The 21,939-nt window shown below is 48.7% G+C and overlaps 1 protein-coding gene across 2 annotated transcripts in view; it reads left to right on the forward strand.

Annotated features, from left to right (window-relative positions):
* Positions 1-21,939, forward strand: part of Daglb (diacylglycerol lipase beta) — a 38,619-nt gene that overhangs the window by 3,641 nt on the left and 13,039 nt on the right. The window contains exons 3-8 of one of the 2 annotated variants that reach the window (XM_059249019.1): positions 7,056-7,227; positions 9,401-9,662; positions 12,577-12,699; positions 15,028-15,155; positions 18,190-18,316; positions 19,291-19,374. In XM_059249019.1, coding sequence (XP_059105002.1) covers positions 7,056-7,227; positions 9,401-9,662; positions 12,577-12,699; positions 15,028-15,155; positions 18,190-18,316; positions 19,291-19,374 — 896 coding nt within the window. The remainder of the gene's footprint in view (positions 1-7,055; positions 7,228-9,400; positions 9,663-12,576; positions 12,700-15,027; positions 15,156-18,189; positions 18,317-19,290; positions 19,375-21,939) is intronic. The other variant, XM_059249020.1, reaches the window with a different exon arrangement.

Here is a 21,939-nt window from a genome sequence, read left to right on the forward strand (position 1 = left end):
GCTGAGCTGTGATGGCACACACCTCAAATCCCAGCACTCGGGAGGCAGAGGCAGGTGGATCTCTGAGTTTGAGGCCTCTGCCTGCAGAGCTAGTCCCAGCACAGCCAGGACTACACAGAGAAAATTCTGTCTCAAAAAACCAAAAAAAAAAAAAAAAAAAAAAAAAAAAAGTTTAGAACTGGGGATAAGCTCAGTGGCCTTAGTACCCCTCCTCCAAATAGTTACTTTAATTGCCACGTGGTTATGAAGAACGTGCTAGCCAGCATGCTGACCCACACTTGTAGTTGCTGCAGGTTGTAAGTATATGAAATAGAGATTCAGCTGTATATGATAAAGCCATACCTAGAAGGGTCAAGGAAGTCTTCTAGAGGAAAGTCAAATATCAAGGAATATGTGATGATATTCGGCTTTTAATATATCATCTGTCTTCTATGAATTTCTTGTGTGCTCATATACTGTTAGGCCTTAACGACAAACAGTATAAGCTTCTCAAACCTACCGCTGATCTGGACTAGGTAATACCCCTACAGCCTAGAAGACTGGTGATTGTAGATGCATAGCTTTGTTTCTTGTGCAAATGAAGCTCAGACTTTCCTTCCCCAGACAGGCCAAACAGCATTGCAGAGCAATTGACTCAGGACAAAAGAGTTTTTTGCATAACCGGGTGCAGTGAAGGCTGGGGCAGGATTCCTGGGCTGGGCAGAGTTTTGGGGGACAGTAGGAATTAGGTCAGGAGAGGAAGAAAGGAAGGAAGGAGCATCAACAGAGAAATGGAGGACAAAGATAAGATCAGCAGCAGAAGAGCTTAGTTAGGGCCAAGAGAGGACAGAAAAAGAAGGGACAGAGGAACTGAGCGTTAGGACGGAACTGAAGCTGTGTAGATAGACTTTTGTCTGAGAGAAATAAAAAAAATGGACAAAAGAGCATGGTGTACATAGATTCTTTTCCCTCAGATGTGGTGATATTGTATTCCCCAATATATTGTGCACCCTAATAAATTTATCTGGGGTCAGAGGACAGAACAGCCACTAGATATAGAGGCCAGAAAATGGTGGCACACACACCTTTAATCCTATCACTTGGGAGGCAGAGATCCATCCGGATCTCTGTGAGTTTAAAGCCACACTGGAAACAGCCAGGCATGGTGACTCACGCCTTTAATCACAGGAAGTGAGCCTTTAATCCCAGGAAGCGATGGCAGAAAGCAGAAAGGTATATAAGGCGTGAGGACCAGGAACTAGGGCTGGTTAAGCTTTTAGGCTTTTGATCAGCACAGTTCAGCTGAGAGGCATCCAGAATGAGGAAACAGAATCAGCTGAGGAATTGGCAAGGTGAGGTGGCTGTGGCTTGTTCTGCTTCTCTGATCTTCCAACATTCACCCCAATACCTGGCTCCAGGTTTGTTTTTATTAATAAGACCATCTAAGATTCATGCTACACTCAGATAACTCCCCCACCCGCCACTCCCCAGACATAGCGTCTTCCCCAGGACCCTGGGACAGATTTTCTCAAGGCAGGGAAACCTTGGGAAAATTTTTGTTATGTAGTCTAAGCACTTAACCAGAGGCAGGAGGATTGCTGTAATTTTGAGGCCAGAGCTACATAGTAAAATCCTGTCTCAAAAACTTAAATAAATAAATTAATTAAATCAATATAATGGGTGAGATTTTTGGCTAACAAAATGACTCAGTAGGTAAAGGTACTTGTAGCCGGGACTGATGACTGGGTTCATGCCCTGTGACCCATGTAGTGGAGGAGAGAACCTATTCCCACAAGTTGTCCTCTGACTTCCACAAGCATTGATAGTCCACCACACACATAAATAAATGTTTAAAGAAAAAACTTCTTTTTTTTTTTTTTTTTTGTTTTGTTTTTTTTTGTTTTTCAAGACAGGATTTCTCTGTATAGCTTTAGAGCCTGTCCTGGAACTCGCTTCGTAGACCAGGCTGGCCTCAAACTCACAGAGATCCACCTGCCTCTGCCTCCCGAGTGCTGGGATTAAAGGCGGGCGCCACCACCGCCCAGCAAGAAAAAACTTCTTAAAAGGGTATTATATATTGGGCACAGTAGCTCACAACTTTAAACCTAGCACTCAGGGAGGTAGAGGCAGGTGACTTTCTTGAGTTTGAGGCCACCCTGGTCTAAATAGCAAATTTCAGACCAGCCAGGGCTACATGGTAAGATCCTGTCCCAAAATATATATACAAATTTTAATGAAGAAAAAATTTAAAAAACAAATGTGGGGAGGTTGTAGCATAAGAAAAAGAGGCAATTTCCTTGTTACATACATACATGGATAGATGGATGGATAGATAGATCGAGCAAGCCTTTTTCTTTTCTTTTTTTCTTTGGCATCCGTGGGGATTGAACCTAGGGCCTTGTGCATATGAGGCAAACCCCTTCCAACCAAGTCAGAACCCTGGATCTCTTCTTCCTGAGATGAAGTCTTGCACAATAGCCCTGACTGGCCTGGAACTACAGTGGGCAGTTCCCTTGTCTTTACCTCCCAAGCACAGGGATTACAGGTGTGTGCCACCAGACCCAGCAACAGTTAGGCTTTGGTAAGAAATAAGGGAAGGACCCTTGATCAGTAGAGAAACAGGCAAAGAGCCTGAAGACACACACACACACACACACACACACACACACACGCACGCACGCACGCACGCACGCACGCACGCACGCACGCACAATAAACTAAGCACATCATTGTAATAGGAGGTGGAATGAATGGGCAACTTGTGGTTTTTTTGGTGGAGATGTATTTCACCAAACCTTTGGGGAGGCCAGTGTGACAGTGCATGTGTATTAATCAGTTTTTACCTGTATCTTTGCATATACACACAGAAGTGCTTGTGATCTTCCTTATAGTATGGTTTGTGGAAAGAAGAGCCAAGATGATTCTTTTCCATAGTCATAGATATGGTGGCATAGTTAAAAACAGTTTTGCTTTTGTTGTGGTGTTTTCTTTGCTTTTCCAGAATATTACTGTGTAGCCCAGGCTGGCCCAAACTCACGATGCTATTCCGGCTTTAGCTTTCCAATCGAGGGCTAGGATGAAAGGCTTGCACCTCCACACTTAATTCTGTATTTGATTTAAGAACTTCCCCTCATGAAATCCCACAGCAGCTACTAAATGGGGGGATACTTGGGGGTGGCCTACATTCAAGGCTGCTGTGTCTTTGTTTGTTTGGTTGGTTTTTGTTTTTATTTTTTTCAAGACACGGTTTCTCTGTGTAGCTTTGGAGCCTGTCCTGGATCTCAATCTATAGAATAGGCTGGCCTCGAACTCACAGAGATCTGCCTGCCTCTGCCTCCCGAGTGCTGGGATTAAAGGTGTGCGCCACCACCGCCCGGCCCAAGGCTGCTGTGTCTTAACAGAACCCTTCCCATGTGAGGACTGACATCTGCTACGTCTAGATAGGGTCCTCTATCTCTCTGTGTCTCAAGAGCTCATAGCTCAACTTCTGTATCAGAGAAGATGGCTGCAGTGGCTAGGGTGTCTGTCATTCACAAACCTGTGGCGTAGACCTTCTCTTTGTTGCTTTTATGCATGTCCCACTTGCTGAGGACACTTTAGGAAGTCCTTGTTGAAGACAGCCCAGTACAGCGGTGTCTCTGAAGGTGAGTGAGGGTCATCAAATTAGAAAATCTGCTGAGGTAACCGGGTCCCTACCAGCCTGTTTATCTTGAGAAAAAATTTAAGTATGGAAAAGTGTTTTTCTAGCCAAGCATGGGTGGTGCACACCTTTACTTCCAGCACTCTGAAGGCACAGGCAGCCAGATCTCTTGTGAGTTCGTGGCCAGCCTGATCTACGTAATGAAACCTTGTCTTAAAAAAAAAAAATGTGTTTTTCTAAAATCTGAACTAGATGAGGCCATCAACATTCCGTCACAGGGTGGAGAGGGACTCATGAGGCCCCCACCTTTAGCTCAGGGACCACTGGCAGTTAATGGTTCCTGAGGGAGAGGGAGTCATTTTTCTTCAGTGATGTAGCCATGGGTAAATTGCCCGTGTTCCAGGGAATAATTAAACTCAGTGAATCACAGGGAAGCCAAACAGAGCGAAAGATAGGAAATTAGGAGGGGGACTTCTCAGGAAGAAGGGGTTCCCCGGGGGAGTGGGAGGACTAGGGAGGGGTAATGACCAAAATGTACCACATCCATACACGGAATTGTCAAAGAATTTAAAACAATATTTCTCTAGGTAGATGCGGCCTCTGTCAATATCGCATTCACTTTCTGGGAACTTACACACATTCCATCTCTTTTGTTTCTTTGTCCGTCTGTGTATGTGGTAACTGTTGTGTCTGAAGCTTTTGTGTGGAAGTCCCAATCACTAACGTTGCTGACCATGTTAGAATGTGTCTGTATTTAGTGTCCTACCAGCACAGCGGAGGTCTGGGTTCCTGGTTTTTCAGGGTCTCAGCCGCTGTTACTTAGTAACAGGCTTCCTTTGTTCCCCAGAGAGGAAGAGGGAGAGAACTAACTAACCAGATGGCTCAGCAGGTAAAGGTGCTGCTTTGCCAAGCCTGGCGACCTGAGTTTGATCCCACATGATGAATGGAGGAAACTGACTCCAGCAGATGTCTGCTGACCTCCTCTTTTGTGCCATGGCACACATGTGCTCACACACAATAAATACGTGTAAATAAAAATTTAAAGATTAATTACCATGTAAATGCCAAGCAGGAGGCTTTAACGCCTAATTTAAATGTTTTCCCCCTGTTTTGTGCTTGTCTGAGGCAGGGTTTCTCCATGTAATCCCAACTGGCATAAAACTTGCTATGTAGTCCAGGCTGTCCTTGTACTTACAGAGATGTGCCTGCCTCTGACTTTCAAGTTCAGGGATTAAAGGTGTGTGCTATCATGTCCAGTACTAAAGGTTTATTTTTAATTTTTAATTATGTAATGTGTCTGTGTGGAGGAATGCCACATCTGTGGGAGTACCTGTAGAGGGTGGAAGGGGCATTGGATCCCCTGGAGCTGGAGTTAAGTGAGGTTGTGAGGTTGGTGCTGGGATCCAAACTCGGGTTCTCTGGAAGAGCAGAAGTGCTCTTCACCACTAAGCACTAACATTCTAAATCACTGTTTTTGTTTCCATCATTTGTCTATAATCCCAGTGATGAAGGAATGGAGACAGGCAGATACCTGGAGGTCACTGGTGGGCCAGCCTAGTGAGTTAGTTAATAAGAAGTGAGAGCCCCTCAAAAACTAAAGCTTGGAAGGGCTGAGGAAATGGCCCCGAGGTTAAGACCCTGCACTCTCTTACAGAGGATCCCAGTTCAATTCCCAGCTCTTACATTGGGCAGCTCACAACTGCCTGCAGCTTCAGGTCAAGGGGATCCAAAGCCTCTGGCTTTCCCATGTGTACCTCTACCACATGCCACGCCCCCATACAGACACATACACATAGTTAAAAATAAAATATCGCCTTTTATAAAGCAAGGGGAAGAGTGAATGAGAAAAGCACCCACTATACCTCTCTGGCTTCCATGGGAGATAGTGGAGACACACACCCCCCCCACACATGTACACCCACACCCACACATTATACACCACACACACACACACACCCCACACACACATATACACCACCCCACACACACACCCCACACATGTACACCCACACCCACACATTATACACCACACACACACACACATATACACCACACACACACACACACACACAACACATATACACCACCCACACCACATACAACACACACACACACACCCCACACATATACACCACACACACACACCACACATATTTATTAAGCCTTAGTTTCTTCTTTTATAAAATGAGATAATCACCCGTAATTTGTGAGGATTAAAGAATAATTGATATTAAAGTATTTAGTGGTACCGAGTGTCTGGTAAGGTGTTCAGTAGACAGGAAGCTTATTTTCCTGGCTGTTAGAATCTGCGTGACTCTCCCTTCCTGCCTGGGACAGTCCTCTTGCGCGCCTGTTGCTCCTGTATATAATTACCCAGAGTGCCACTTTTGGTTCTCAGAAGTATTCCAGTTTGGGCAGTAATTATGTAGTCCTTCCTAGATAGAGCCCAGAAATAGTTTTAACTCTGAGTGTGTCTAAGAGATGAATCTGCAGCTTCTGCCATACTTCCCATCCTTCACCCTGTCACTTGCTTTCTGTTCTTTTCTGTTTTGCTCCCCCGACCCCCTTTTGGTTTTTTTCGAGACAGAGTTTCTCTGTGTAGCCCTGGCTGTCCTGGATCTCACTCTGTAGCCCAGGCTGGCCTCGAACTCACAGAGATCCGCCTGGCTCTGCCTCCCGAGTGCTGGGATCAAAGGCGTGCGCCACCACTGGCTTTGTCACTTGCTTTATAGTTTAGGCACATGTTACCAGGTATACGGAGTCCAGTGGTGGGTGTTCAGGTGCGGTATTCTTTTCTATTTAAGATTTATTTTCTGTTTAAATTATGTGTATGTGGCTGGGTGTGGTGTATGCATCACTGCAGGTGCCCGTGAGGGGTAGAGGGGTCAGATCCCCTGAGGCTGGAGCTATTTATATGGGGTTGTGAGCTGCCTGATGTAGGTGTTGGGAACCAATTTCAGACCCTTTGCAAGAGCAGTACATGATCTTACTGCTGAGCAGTCTTTCCAGCCCCTGTAGCTGTACTCTGTATGTGTGTGTGTGTGTGTGTGTGTGTGTGTGTGTGTGTGTGTGTACTTACTGGTGCAGTGTGTGTAAGTGTCATGTGGAAGTCTTCAATCACTCCCCACCTTACCTGTTGAGACTGGGTCTCAGTGACCCTACAGCTCATTAATTCAGCTAGGCTGGTTGGTCAGTGGGCTCCAGGGATCCACCCACCTCCACGCTCCCACCAGCCCTCGGGTTACAGACACACACCACCTTTTTCTCTCAGCTTTCATGTGGATGCTGGGGATCTGAACTCAGGTCTTCATACTTCTGTGGAAGGTACTTCTGTCGGCCCAGCCATCTCTCCAGCCCCTGGTAGCTGTATTCTTGTGGACGGGCAGCTCTGCATCTTAGGAGGCTCGTGAGCAGTTCATTCTTTTCTGTGTTTCAGGAACCATTTGTAACCCTGGACCTCGGAAGTCTATGGCCAAGCTGCTTTATGTCCGCCTGGCGCTCTTCCTGCCAGAGATGGTCTGGGCTTCTCTAGGGGCCTTCTGGGTGGCAAAAGGTATCCAATGTGACAAGACAGTTGTGATTGGCATCATCACCACCGTCATAGTCAGGTGAGGCCCTTCCTCCTCTCGGCTTCCCTCAGGTGTGTTTCTGAGCATTACAACACCCTGATGTCCTGTGGACGTTCTAGCATAGAGTGGGGTCTGAGTAATTCGTGAAGACTTAGAGATGTTTCTTTCTGCTTACATTTGTGAATGTTCACTTCTTCCCAGTCCTCACTTTTCTGCAAGTTCCCTCTCTCATGAGAAGGAAGAGGGACTGGAGAGCCGGCTCAGCGCTGAAGACCACTTGTCAAGCTATTGCGAGGACCAGAGTTCAGTTCCTAGCACCCATGTCAAAAACCAAGCCTCCCGTGTACACCTTTAACCCCAGCTCCAAGGACAGTGGAGACAGGAAGGTCACTGGGGCTTCCTGCCTTCCAGCCTAGCCCAGAAAACATGAGCCCTGGGTTCAGAGAAAGAGATTCCCCCTTAAAGGAATAAGTGGGAATTAATGAAGGAGGATACCTTCTGTCATGTACTTATGTATTCAACAGACAGTTAGCGACTGGCCTGAAGACAGCTGTTGAGTTGAGAAGAGCCCTGGCTACTTCCCAACTCATGTATACACAAATAAAATAAATAAACACATTCTTTAAGAAGGCGGGGGAGGGGGGAGCGCTAGATAGATGACCTCGTGGTTAAGAGCACTTGCCGCTCTTGAGACGCCTCAGTTTGGTTCCCAGCACCCACATCAGATGGCTCACAGCTACCTATAATTCCAGCTGTAGGGGATCTGATGCTCTCTTCTGGTTTTCGGGGGCACCTGTGCCCACATGCATATCCACACAGACACACACCTATGTATGCTATAAAAATAAATAAATCTTACAGAGAGAAAGAGAAGCTAAAAGCCAAAGGAAGGGTGGAGGTTAAAGGTGAAATGAGAAACAGTGCCAGGAACTGAGTTGGTGTATAATAGGTTTATTTGTTTGTTTGAGACAGGTTTTCTCTGTGTAGACCCTGCCTGGCCTCAACTCAAAGATCCTTCTGCTTCTGCCTCCCCAATGCTGGGATCCAAGGTGTGCGCCACCGCCGCCTGGCAGTCTAATAAGGTTTATAGTGCGGTTTTCACATCTTCTTGTTTTTAATTTTGTCCTTTACCCTCTGAGTCATCTCCACCACCAAGCTAAAGATCTTGACCATAGTCCACTCTGTCCCTTTTTGTTATGAATAAGGAGATGGAAGCTGGTGCTGCCATCCCTGAGGCACACCGGCAGGGACAGCAGAGGCTGCGTCATTGTAGTGGAGAGTGCACAGAGCCTCGCCACACCCTGGGCAGTGTAGAAGTAGTTCAGGCTGAGGAAAGGGTGCAGTTGGTAAAGCCTGCCACGAGAACCTTAGGGCCTGGGTTCAGATCCCCTGCACTTTGGGTGGTGGACATAGGCAGCCTAGCCCATCATTGGGCTCTATGATCAGTCAGAGCCCTGTATTAGTGGAGAATGATCAAGGAAGATCCCCCTCCCCCGAAGTTGACTTCTGACCTCTACACACACACACACACACACACACACACACACACACACACACACACACAGAGACACACACACATATCCACATGAACACATATATACACCACACACAAATAGAAATAGTTAAATGTGGGGCAGGGAACACCTATCAGAGTGTTTGATAATGTAGAAATTTTTTTTGTCTTACTATGAAGAACCTCAGGGCACTGAGGGATAGCTGGGTCACGGTCGGGCACCTGGAGAACTAGTTCTAGTGACTTCTGTCCAGGCTGCGATGCTGCCCACCATTCAACCCTTGTTTCCTTTCTGGGCTTTCCTCAGAACTCTCTGATGTTGGTGGGATTTGGGTTAGCTATGGATTCATGAGGAACTTTCTTTTTTATTTATGTAGTTAGCCGTATGTATGTACGTGTGTGCGTGACATGATACATGTTGGAGATCAGCGGATAACTTGCAAGAGTTGATTTTCTCCATGTATCATGTAGATATAAAATCAAATCCAGGTCTTCAGGCTTGGCCCAAAGCACCTTCGCCTCAGTCATCTCGCGGACCCTTGGAGGGAACTTTCTAGAAGAAAATGGCTTGTGCCAGGTTCTGAGGTCTGCTTCTCCTTCAGCAGTACAGAACCAGGGCTTAGTTTGTGTGTTTGGAGGGGGCTCAGGCCACCCAGCCTTCTCAGTCACCGAGCCTTTCCCACGCTTTACTTTTTGTAGTTGGATTGTCATGGCTGCCACCATGGTCACCGTCATCTTTGTCTTTGACCCGCTGGGCGGGAAGACGTCTTCACGTCCCCCGGGCTGCCCCGAACACCTGGATAGTAGCGACTCAAGCCGGTTATTGACTGGCCTGAAGACAGCCGCCAAGAGCGTGTGGGAGACCAGAGTGATGGTCTGCTGCTGTTGTGTGGAGCAGGACGATAGCAACGCCAGAGTCGCCTTTTCCAGCGCGGCCGACCTTTTCTCGACCTACTTCTCTGTAAGCGGGAGGGATCTGCGGTGGTCTCTCTCTCCTGTGTCTGTAAATGCTTCCACGGGAAGATGAGCACTCTGCACAAAGCCACGTGAGCCACCCTAAAGTGGCTTTGAGGACCTGGACCCCTTGGGCAGGGCGGGCTTGGCAGGCAGCAGTTATGGCCTGCAAGGTTGGCCAAGCCTTTTCTGCCCCTTGTTTGTTTTGCTCTGTGGAGATGTGATCTCTTATAACCCAGGCTGGCCTGAAACTGACTGTGTAGCCAAGGATGACCTTGAACTTCTGATCCTCCTTCAACTACCTCTTCAGTGCTGGGGTTACAGGCATGCACCACCACGCCAAGTTTTTTTGGTGCTAAGATGGAACCCAAGGCTTCCATCTTTATGCATCTCGGCAGGCATGTGCTGTACTAGCTGAGGCCCAGCCCGGCTCTCGACTCCTTTTTCAATGTCTAGGTGTGTCCTTTCATTGACACTGGCCCATTACAGTCCAGCCTGTACATTGTTTTTTAAGGGACTAAACAGCACAACGTGTACATTAGGAAAGACTCTGTCTCCTCCGTCCACCTCAGTCAGCAGCTAGACAATGTACAGAGAGGGGCGTATCAGAAAGGAATTTCTCAGTTCAGCAAGAAGGCTCAGCAGGTCAGGGCGGTTGCTGCCAAGACTGATGACCTGAGTTCAATCCCGGGGACCCACATAAGTAGAAGGAGAGGGCCGTTTCCTATAAATTGTCCTGTAACCTCTACACACACACACACACACACACACACACACACACACACAATGTAAAGAGTAAATATTTCTCACTACTTTCCGTGTCTAGTGACTGAAGTACAAAGGGAGTCACTGTTCTAGGAAGTGGCCCCAGGACTTGGATTTGCTCATTCTTGCACCTCTGTGTGTGTGTTTGGGTAATGATGTGTTGTAACTACCATTATTTTTGGTATTGAAACCAAGGAAAAGAGAAGATTCCTTTCAACATCCTGTGCACCTTCCTGTCCCTCTCTCTACCTCTCTTGCTCTGGCTTGGCTGCACAGCGGTGGCCTTTGAGTGGGGATTCAAGAAGTGTGCCCTGTAAAACTTTTCTTTAAGTTGTTTTTATTTTTATTACTTGCATCTGTGTGAGTGTATGCTGCCTGCATGCAGGTACCCCAAGGAGGCCAGAAGAGGGTATCAGCTCCCCTGGAGCTGGAGTTACATGGAGTTGTGATGGGGTTACATGGAGTTACCTGCTGGGGGTGCTGGGAACTGAACTCCAGTCCTCTGCGAGAGCAACAAGCACTCTTACCCACCTAGTCATCTCTCCAGCCACGTTCCTGAATTTTACAGGAGTGCTTCAACCCAGTCTCAAGATATCTAGGAGAAGAGAAGGTGCCTAGTCACTACCAGTCTCCTGTAGCTGAGACTGACCTTGAATTCACTATATAGCTGGAGATGACCTTGAATTCCTGGTCCTTCTGCCTCTGTCTCCTGAGCATGGAGATCCCAGGTATGCTCTGCCAAGACAGGTTTTTTGTTATTGATGTTGTTTCGAGACAGGGTTTCTCTGTGTAGCCCTGGCTGTAGACCTGCCTGGCCTCGAACTTGGAGATCCACCTGCCTCTGACTCCCCAGTGCCAGGATTAAAGGCGTGCAACGCTGCCGCCTCCCACCACCACCACCACCACCACCACCACCACCACCACCACCACCTCTGCCACCTGGCTCCAAGGCAAGTTTTATACAGGGCTGGAGGTGGATCACAGACATCTCTTTGTCCGTCAGAGGCCCAGTGGTCCTTCCTGTGGGCTACAAGTGTCTGCTGATGATGGGGAAGTTTAGTTTCTTTCATTTTTAATTACACTTATTTGTGTATGTGGGTACATGTATGACATATGTGGAGGCCAGAGGACAGCTTGCAGGAGTTGGTTCTCTCCTTCTCCCCTGTGTGTTCCGGGGATCAGACTCAGGTCATCAGGCTTGACAGCAAGTGCCTTTACCTACTGAGGCGGTCTTCTTGTGGCCTGCTGATCTGCCCGCCCTCCCTCCCTCCTTCCCTCCTTTGCTTCCTTTCTTTTTGACACAAGGACTCATTGTATAGCTCAGGCTAGTCCTGAACTTGCCATCCTCGTGCCTTAGCTGTCTGGGTCCTGCAGTTCTGAGCATGTGCCGCCAGGCCCAGCTGGTAGAGGGTTTCTGACTTCAGTATTTGTCCACACGAGAAGTCTCACTAGTGTTTTACTGCTTTCTGATTTTTTTTTTCTTGGCACAATGTACCCAGTAATCATATGCTCAACCTCGTGAATCTGCCACAGAGTGTGTATCAATGCAAACTTCACATCAACTTAAGAAATGAGGATGCCGGGGGCTGGAGAGATGGCTCAGAGGTTAAGAGCACTGGCTGTTCTTGCAGAGGTCCTGAGTTCAATTCCCAGCAACCACATGGTGGCTCACAACCATCTGTAATGAGATCTGACACCCTCTTCTGGCATGCAAGCAGAACACTGTATACATAATAAATAAATCTTTAAAAAAAAAAAAAAAAAAAAAAAAAAGAAATGAGGATGCCAGGCGTGGTGGTGCATGCCTTTAATCCCAGCACTCCTGTGGTAAGATGGAAGCCCCTAGACTAGCGAGCCTGGAGTACACAGTTCAGCAAGTATAAGAGAGACCCTGCCTCAAAACAAGCTGGGTGTGGTGGCGCATGCTTATACTTGGGAAGTGGAGGCAGGAGGATCTGGAATTCCAGGTCATCTTTAACTACTTAGTGAGCTGGAGGCCACCCCAGCTGTCTCAGATAAACAAGAATTAATAAATACCCTTTTCTATGTAATGTCCCCGTGTACTCGCATCTCTGCCTGTGAACTCTGTTCAGTGCTAAGGGGTTTCTGGGCAGTCTGATGGGTTTTACGGCAGGACGTTGTGCTTTCCCATCCAGGACACAGACCTGGTGCCCAGTGATATTGCAGCAGGCTTCACTCTTCTCCACCAGCAACAGGACAATATCAACAACAGCCTGGAGCCTCGGGAGGTTGTCACCCACTTTCCAGGGCAGTCTCAGGTAATGACAGAAAACACCTCTGATGTTCACGCTTCCGTGTAGGTCTTCAGGGTCACGCAGCTAAAGCTGGGCGTGGAACTCTCAGGAGGATGAAGCAGGAGGTTTGTGAGTAGGAGACTATCCTGGGCTATAGAGGGAGTCCCAGGCTAGACATAGACCCTGTGTAAGAAAAGAGAAGGAGAGGGAAAGGGGGAGGAATGAGAGACAGACAGACAGACAGACGGGAGTAGAGAGAATAGAGACGTAGCCAAGAATAGTTCCAGTAGCCTTTGAACCGAAACCCAACTTTCTCAGCTAGATTCCAGGTACCGGAAGCCCACTTCCGTCTTGTTGTCTAGGTTACACTGTAGGAAATTCAATATTTGGTTCTATGTCCCGGAAGAATTCCTTCCAGGGTGGGGCCTGAGTCACATCAGAGTGTGTTTTCTTCTCTAGGTCTAGGAAACAGAAACAGTTCAAGCTTTGCTTGGTGAAATTTTTCCTGCCATGGGTCTTTATGGTTTCCAAAGAGGAAGTCATGCCAGGCCTGGCAGTGCATACCTGCTGTTTGAGCAATAGGGGGCAGAGGCAGTAGGATTGTGAGTTCCAGGCCACCCCGGGTTATACAGTAGAACAGACAAAGCTAACTCACTCTTCTTTCCTTCCCCTTTTTTCCTTCCCTTTCCCCTCCCCACTTCCTCCCTCTGTCTCTGTCTTCCTCCTTCCCTTCTTGTGTTGCTGGGTGCGGAACTCAGAGTCTTGTACATACTGGGCAGATTTACACCACTGAGCTGTGTCCCCAGACCCTTGAAAACAAACAACAACAGCAAAAATAAAAATAACACAGAGAAGCCCTAGACTGTGTGTGTCCCCTCTGCCTCTGCCATGGCATCCAGGCAGCGACTGCACCCATGCTGCTGGGATTCCTCCAGGCAGGAATTCATGTCTTACTTTTCTGTTGCTGTGATAATATATCAGGACCAAGGCAACTTAGGAAAGAAAGTGTTTATTTGGGGCTTACACCTGTAGAGGTCTAGAACTCATGACTGTCAGCAGCAGGCAGGCAAGCTTGGTACTGGAGTGTAGTCACATCTTGAGACACAGCCATAAGGCAAGGAGAGAGCTACTGGGAGACTCGTGTCTTTTGAAACCTCAAAGCCCTCCCCCAGTGACGCGCCTCCTCCAGATGTTGACAATATCCATGTTTCTGGGTGGAAAGCCATGAAGCACTCCAGGCAGGAAGCTCCCACAAGAGCCAGAAGACTCACCAGGGATCCCTGCCTCCCTCCCTCACCACATTTCCGGTGGAGTCCACCGGGGCTATTGAAAAACCAGCTTTTTAGAAGCAGGTGAATCTGAGAGTTCCAGGTCAGCCAGAGATGCATACTGAGACCTTGTCTCAAGAAACAAGAGTGCTAGATGTGGTGGCACACGCCTTTGATCCTAGCACTCAGGAGGCAGAGGCAGGTGGATCTCTCTGAGTTCTAGGCTAGCCTCGTCTATATAGCAAGGACAGGACAGCCAGGGGTACACAGAGAGACCCTGTCTTCAAAACAAAACAAAGAACAATTTTTCCCCTGTAAGAGGCTGGAGAGACAAGCTCAGCTGTCAGGCACTTACCACACAGGTGTGCGGGCTGGAGTTTGGGTCCCCAGAACCCAGGTCAATGCTGGGTGGGTGTGATGGCGCTCATCTGTAATTCTAGTGTTGGAGGGTGAAAATAGGGGTGAGTATCCTTGAGCAAGCTGGCTAGGGAGACTACTCAAGTCAGTGACCTCTGGGTTTGAGTCAAAGACCCTGCCTGGGTGAATAAGGTGGGAGAGTGAAGAAGATTCTTGATGTGAACCTTGGGCCTCCACATGCACACGGAGGCACACACAAGTGCCCACACCCTTGTGAACACACATGCACGCAGGTGCCCCACAGATACACATGGAGAGAAAAGGAGTCTTTTTGAGAGTCAAGGAGGAAAAGAGCAGGAAGGGTTAGAGGTCAGAGTTCAGGGTTAAGGTCTTAGTGTGGGGGTGGGTGGCCCAGTGGGCCGATCGAGTTCAGATTCTCGGAATTCACGTAAAGCAGGACTCGGTATGGAGTGCTTCTGTAATCCCGGGGTTCCTACAGCAGGATGGAGACAGGAGACTCTGAGAGGCTGGAGGACCAGCTAGCTGGGGGGATCCAGCAAACATGGTTTTTCCAACAAGGTAGGAGGCAGGGACAGACGACAGACCTGAATGAGGCTCGTGCTGTGGGACGCACGTGCCCACCCTGAGTGCACACACACAGATCTCTGTGTTAGACCTTTCCATGGCTGTCTCACGCAAAAAGGGTTTTCTCCCATCTCTCCCCCAGGAGGCCGACTTGGATGCAGAAGTGGAAAACTGCCACCACTACATGCCGTTCGCAGCCGCCGCCTATGGATGGCCCCTCTACATCTACAGAAACCCGTTCACCGGGCTGTGCAGGATCGGTGGCGGCTGGTAGGTCGGCCTAGTGCCATGCTTTCATGAAGTGTTTTCTCTAAAAGAAAAAAAAAAAAAAATCGACATTCAAGAATAGAAAGAAGAAGTCCTAAGTCCTTTATCTAGAATTTGCCTAGAGCCATGACTCACCACGTCCTGTGTCCTCAGACTTCATGCTTTATCTCTTTTTTTTTTTTTTAAGACAAGGTTTATGTTGCCCCTGGCTGGCCTGAAGGAAGCTCGTTATGTAGACCATGCTGGCCTCAAACTCACCAAGATGATTGCCTCTGCCTCCCAAGTGCTGGGATTAAAGGCATGGGTTGCCACACCTGGCACTTGCAACTTTTAAAAAAATTTCACCGACACCAGCTGACCCAGAACAGCACTCAGAACCACATATAGATGTTACCAACCTATATCTACATGTTGCTTCCAACATTTATGGGATAGTCATCGTTGAAGGTCACTCTCAACCTGGTGGCTGCTTCAGCCAATGATTACCACAGCACACATATACCTCCATTATTCTGGGTCAGCATGGAAGAGTAAATAGTTTAAGAGTGGAACTGTGCATTCAGCTTAGGTTGTAGAAGCTGATTACATGGGAAATACAAGGCATATTAAGGTTAGTTCCCTTAAGGGCAGGCTGAGTACACAGTCGGACAGCAGGTTGAGGGATGGGATTAAAGGCATGCGCCACCATGCCCAGCTTTTCAGGGCATTTTATTAACTTGATTGCAAGGTCTGGAAAATGTTCACTCTCTGAAGGCAAGAGGGATTTTAAGAAAAATATATTATCACACTCTGTGTGGGTCCTGGGAATCAAACTCAGATCATCAGGCTTGGCGGCAAGTACCTTTCCGGCCGAGCCAATGTCTCATGCTTCTCTGTCTGTTAACAACTTGGCTGAATTTGCTCAGGACATTCATTTGCAGTAAAATCATAAAAGTCAAGAATATTGTCATTGATTATTAACTAGCTGGTAACTTGTATTTGAGTTCTTCTCATGCCAATAATGTGTATATGTGTAATGTATGACAGCGGAGCATGTCCAGATGTGTATGATGTGTGTGCACATGCCGGTGTGTGGGTTCTGAGACCAGAGGAGGATATCGGTGACCTGCTCTGCTTCTCTCCACTTTATTCTCTTAGGATAGGGTCTCTCCCTGAACCTGGAGCCATCCCCCTGTCTCCACCCCATCACCTCACGGTGCTGGGTTCCAGGCACTTTCACAGCCACACCTGGCATGCTGCATGGACTCTGTGGATTTGAACTCTGGTCCTCTTGTTTGCACGGCAAGCACTCTTTACCCACTAAACCACCTCATCAGCCCCGCTTTCCTTCTTTCTTGCTGCTAGAACCCAGGGCCTTCGTGCTAAGATGGAATCCTCGCATTGAGCTGAGCCCTCAGCCACCAGGTCCAGACTTAGCATCCCTTTGTTCTTTTGTAAGTCGGTCATGACTGGAGTGGGTGGGAACTTGGCTGTTTTTCTCAAATCCCGGTTTCTTCCGCTGTACAGCGAACTTTGATTGCCTGCTCCTTGCTCTCGGTTCCCACTCGTGCTTCTTGCTTCATTCACAGCCGTGGTTCGTTGCTGTCGTTTCTATAATTAGTATCTGGTAGTCACATGCCCCAACCTGACTGCACAGGCTGGTTCCTGTGTCCTTTTGATGGGTCCCTGTCACTCTGAGCACTTCCCTAGTTACTTGTTTGAGGATTTTTTTTTTGTTTTTTTTGTTTTGTTTTTTTCTGGTGGTTTTGAGATGGAATTTCACGTAGCCAAGGATAACCTTGAACTCCTGATCCTCCCGCCTCCACCTCCGAGTGCTAGGATTACAAATGTGTGCCACCACATACGGCCTCTTCCTGCATTTCTGATGGAAAATTTTCGAGTTTCATTTATCATTAACATGTGCCGGAGACATGTGTGGAGACATGTGGAGGTCAGAAGACAGCATTCAGGAGTTGGTTCCCTCCCTCCCCGTGGGTTCTGGGATTGAACTCAGGTGAAATCACTCAACAAGCACCTTCACCCACTGAGCCGTCTTGGCTTTGATGGAAGGTTCCTGATGAAAGGAATTGAAACTGCGTCCTGTGCTTGCCCTGGAGCGGTTCTGCCCTTTGCCTTGCTAATTACAGACAAGATCTAAGTGCCAGGCGTGTCCGTCCCCTCTGGGGTGCTTCGGGACTTCCTGATGATGGACAGTTCGACAGTTCAAGAAAAAAACATTTAACTACGCTTTGTTTTGTGTGCATGTGTGTACGTGGATGTCAGAGCTTTCAGGAGTTTATTCTCTCCTTCTGTCATGTAGATCCCATCCCAGGGATCGAACTCCGGTCGTGAGGCTTGCCAGCAGGTGCCTTGACCTGCTAAACCCTTTCCCTGGCCCCAGCCACAGAAATTTTGCTTGACGTTTCTCATACCATATTTCTGTCACTTTTCACTCTCTGGAGCTCTCAGACCCAGCCACAGGGCAGTTTTTTCTCACAGTCAGTCCCCAGTGCTTCTGACTTCGGTATCCTTGTGTCTTATACAAGGTCCGTGAGTAAAGTGCTCGCCATTCAAGCACGAGGCCTTGAGTTCAAAGCCCCGGCATCCACATAGAAAAGCTTGTTCAGACTCTGCCTGTGTCCCCTGTTGTGGGGTTGAGGGAGAGACAGGAGGATCCCTGGGGCTTGCTGGCTTCCAGCCTTGCTCCAGTTCAGTGACACACCCTGTCTCAAAGGAATTAACGCAGAATGACAGAGTAGGAAATCCCATGTCCTCAGGCCTCCATGGATGCATGTGCGCACACACACACACACACACACACACACACACAAATGAGTGAGTGAGTGAATGAAAGTCAAGAATGTAGCTCAATGAAGGTGTTTGCCCCATTGCAAGACCATGGATTCCATCTCCTGCTACTCGAGAGAAACATTCGTTAGAATGGCTTAGAAGTGGTCGTCCCTCCCCTCCTGAACTTTCTAGTTCAGTCCTGTAGTGGGGGTCACTGTGCACTGGTGAGGGGCTCAGACTGCCCGTCACCTCTCTGTCTTCCCTTTAGTTGCAGAAGCACAGAGACAGAATATGATGCAGTCGAAGGGGACCAGCACCACTGCCACTTTGCCTCCATCCTGAAGACGACCGGGCTGCAGTACAGGGACTTCATTCACATCAGCTTTCACGACAAGGTATTGTCTCAAATAGGGTGTGTCTAGATGTGGGTCCTAGAGTTCTTTGAGATCTAGTGGTAGGAGGGCGTGTGTGTGTGTGTACATGCATGCATGTGTGCATATGGGTCCTGGGTATTGAACTCAGGTTATCAGGCTCATCAGTGAATGTCTCAATCACTGAACCATCTTGCTAATCCCCATCCTTCTTTTTACTTTTTATTTTGAGATGCTCTCACTAAGTTGCCATGCTGGCCTGGAACTTAGTCTGTGACCCTTGAATTTGTTTTCCTTCTGTCTCAGCCTCAGCTTCTTAAACAACTGGGAATGCCAGTCTGCACCACAAGGCCTGGCATGGATTATTCTTCATAGCAGTCACCCTCTATGAGCACGCGCGCGCGTGTGTGCGCGCGCGCACGCACAAACACACACACACACACACACACACACACACACACACACACACACGCCCCTACCAGCTTCAAATCTGTAGTTAGTGTTGCTCAGTAGCTCTCCAACCTCTTCTCTGCTCCAAAACCAAACTGCTGTTTTGGTGGAGTGCAACTGTTTTCAGACTCCGTGGCCCACAGAATCTCCTGGCAGAACTTTTTAAGATTTCCGTCGTCGGACTGGTGAGATGGCTCAGTGGGTAAAGGTGTCTGCCTCCAAGACTGAGGATCCAAGTTCAGTCCCTGGGACCCATACAAGAGAAGGAGACTGAGCTCTCTCAAGTTGTCTTCTAATTTCTTCACACATGCTGTGACGTGTGGACGGACACACACACACACACACACACACACACACACACACACACACCCTCTTCACATAGAATAAATGGATAAATGTAATTTAAGGAAAACAAAAAACGTCCTGAAGTTGCCATGTGTGGTGGTGTGTACCTATAATCCCAGCACTTGGGAGGCTGAGGCAGGAGGACAGAGGGAGATGCTCTGTGTCCCCGTGAGTCAGGCCTTTGCTGGTTTCTTCTCTCCCAGGTGTATGAGCTGCCCTTCATAGTGGTTCTGGATCACAGGAAGGAGGCCGTTGTGGTCGCCGTGAGAGGGACCATGTCTCTCCAGGTAATGCTGCTGTGTGTGACAGATTCAGGTCTGGGCACTGAGTCGGAGCAGAGACTGGGACACAGGTGGGGGGGCTCAGAGGAAAGCTTTGTTAGGAACAGAGGAAGCCACTGTGTGAGGCAGCCGAGAAAGCCTTGAAGCCAGGAAGCGAGTGTGGGCTGTGAACACGGACTTGATGAAACCTGGGGGGAGGTTCCCAGTTAACTACCAGCTGTTGGCATCAGAGGTGCCAACACATTCCAAGACAGGCTCAAGGGATACCTGCTTGGGTCACCTCCTGCTGACCCTCCTTAGATGTGCCCAGATGCGCCCCATGCCCAGGGAGCCCGCCCTCTGATTTCTGTACCCAGAACCAGATGGGATGGTAAGATCAGTCTTTTGTCAGAAGACACACTAAGCCATGTATGGTGGCACACTCCTGTGTTCCCACCTCTTCGGAGGTTTGGGAGATGGCTCAGTGATAAAGTGCTTTGAGGGGAAGGGTGAGGACCTGCATACAATCCCTAGAACCCACATAAAAGCCAGGGGCAGTAGCACATCTGTGACCCCAGCTCTCCTACAGCAAAATGGGAGATGAAAACAGGAGAGTCTTTGGAATCCCAAGGGCCAGATAGCTTGGCGTCTCCCTCAGTCTCCCTCAGCCAACAAGAGACGCTGCCTCAAACAAGGTGGAGGTGAAGGCTGACATCTGAGGGGTTATCTGATCCAATGGCCATACCTGGGCCATGGCACACATGCACCTGCATTCATACACACAGATGTGCACATGCACACATACACACAAAAATTAAAAAAAAAAAAGTCACATAGTGTCAAGTTCTTCTGGGGATTCTCTTCAAGCCCTCCCTTCCTCCAGTCACCATGTGCTTCTCGGGGTACAGTGAGCCCCTTGTCCACCTCCAGGTCTCTCCCGCCTCCACTTCTTGTCCAGCTCTCTTCCCTCTTTTAACATCTGCTTTCTGGTTTCTTCTCTGCCACCCCTCGCTCTCACTTCCCGGTTCTTCCTTGTGTGTCTGGGAAGGGCCAGTGTTACTGCTGAGCATGCAGGACAGGCCTCTAGTCCAGCTACTTCGAAGGCTGAAACAAGTTTAGGGCCGGCCTGAGCAACTTAGACCCTTTATCAAGGGCTCAGCCCAAGAACACTGGCTGCTCTTTCAGAGGATCTATTCCCAGCACCTACATAGCAGCTCACAACCATCTGTGACTCCATTTCCAGGGGATCCGGCACCCTTTTCTGGTCTTTGGGTATCAGGCATGCATGTGATACGCAGACATATATGTAAGCAAATACCCATACACATAAAAAATAATAATAAAGTGGGCTGTGGGGTGGACATGGTAGTGTCACAACTTTTAATTCTAGCCCTTAGGAGACAGAGATAGGCAGGTCTCTGAGAGTTAGAAGCCGGCCTGGTCTACACAGTGAGCTCCGAGCCAGCCAAGGCTCCATAGTGAGAGCTAGTTTAAGATTCCTGGGCATATAATGCAGCAGGGGAGCACCTGCCTAGCATCTCCCTTTCAGAGGCTGTGGGTATGACTCGAGGTAGAGCGCTTAACATGCCAGGCAGAAGGCCTGAGTTCAGTCCTTAGTCGTATCCATCACTCCTTGCTCAGCCAATCAGCTCAGATCTCACAGCCTCAGGCTGTCTGGCTGTATCCTCCTTTCCCAGCCCTTGTTCTGACCGGTTTGTTCCCTGCACTGAAAGAGAGGTTTCCCATCATCGCAGTCCCTGCCTGTGCCTTTCTCACCATCCTGGTCAATCCGTTTCTTTCCTGTGTTGCTCCCAAGTGTCCCCAAGTGCCGGAATACAAGCTGCACTCAATGCCACCTGCTCCGGTCTGCCCTTTATGCTGTGCCCAGCCTCAGCTTTCCCCCTCCTTCTCTAGAAACCTCCAGTGTGCACGGCTTTCCTCAGCGTGCTTGTTCCCTGTCAGCCTGGTGGATGCTCTGTGACTTGCCTGGCCACCGTTTCCTAGTCCCAGTCTGTCACAGCACTAAGTATGCCAGGTGTCCCCAGGAAATCTCCTGAGGGCCTTTTTATCATGTAGGAGTAAGCCGGGCATGGTGGTACATGCCTGCAGTCCCAGGACGGGAGAAGGAGGCAAGAGGAATTCAAAGCTAGCCTGGGCTACACTGTGAGACCCTGTTTCAAACAGAAACCAAAATAGCATGGAGCCCAGGGAGGTGCTTGTCCCCTGAGAGGATGGTTATTCCGCTTTCCTTCAGGTTCAGCCCAGCCACTCATCCTAACTCTCCTATCAGCATCATTGTTGTTTGGTGAGCCATTGAGTGTGGGTTCCAGAGGACAGAAACAGGGCTTTGTTCAAACCCCAGTTCGTGCTCTGGGCTGGGGAGGTCCTTAGATTGCAGTGCGCAAGACAGAGGTGTTTCTAGATGTCCCTTCCATCACGGCCATTCCCGCCTGGCACCCAGCTGGCTTCCCACTTCAGCTGTGTTCCCCGCGGAGGCTGGACACATCTCTCCCAGCGTTCCGACCGCACTGCCTGCCATTGCATAGAATGTCCTGGCCCTCAGTCCCAACACGTGCGGCCTTTGCCCACTGT

This window comes from Peromyscus eremicus, chromosome 23, assembly GCF_949786415.1.
Source record: "Peromyscus eremicus chromosome 23, PerEre_H2_v1, whole genome shotgun sequence".
Lineage (NCBI taxonomy): Eukaryota > Metazoa > Chordata > Mammalia > Rodentia > Cricetidae > Peromyscus > Peromyscus eremicus.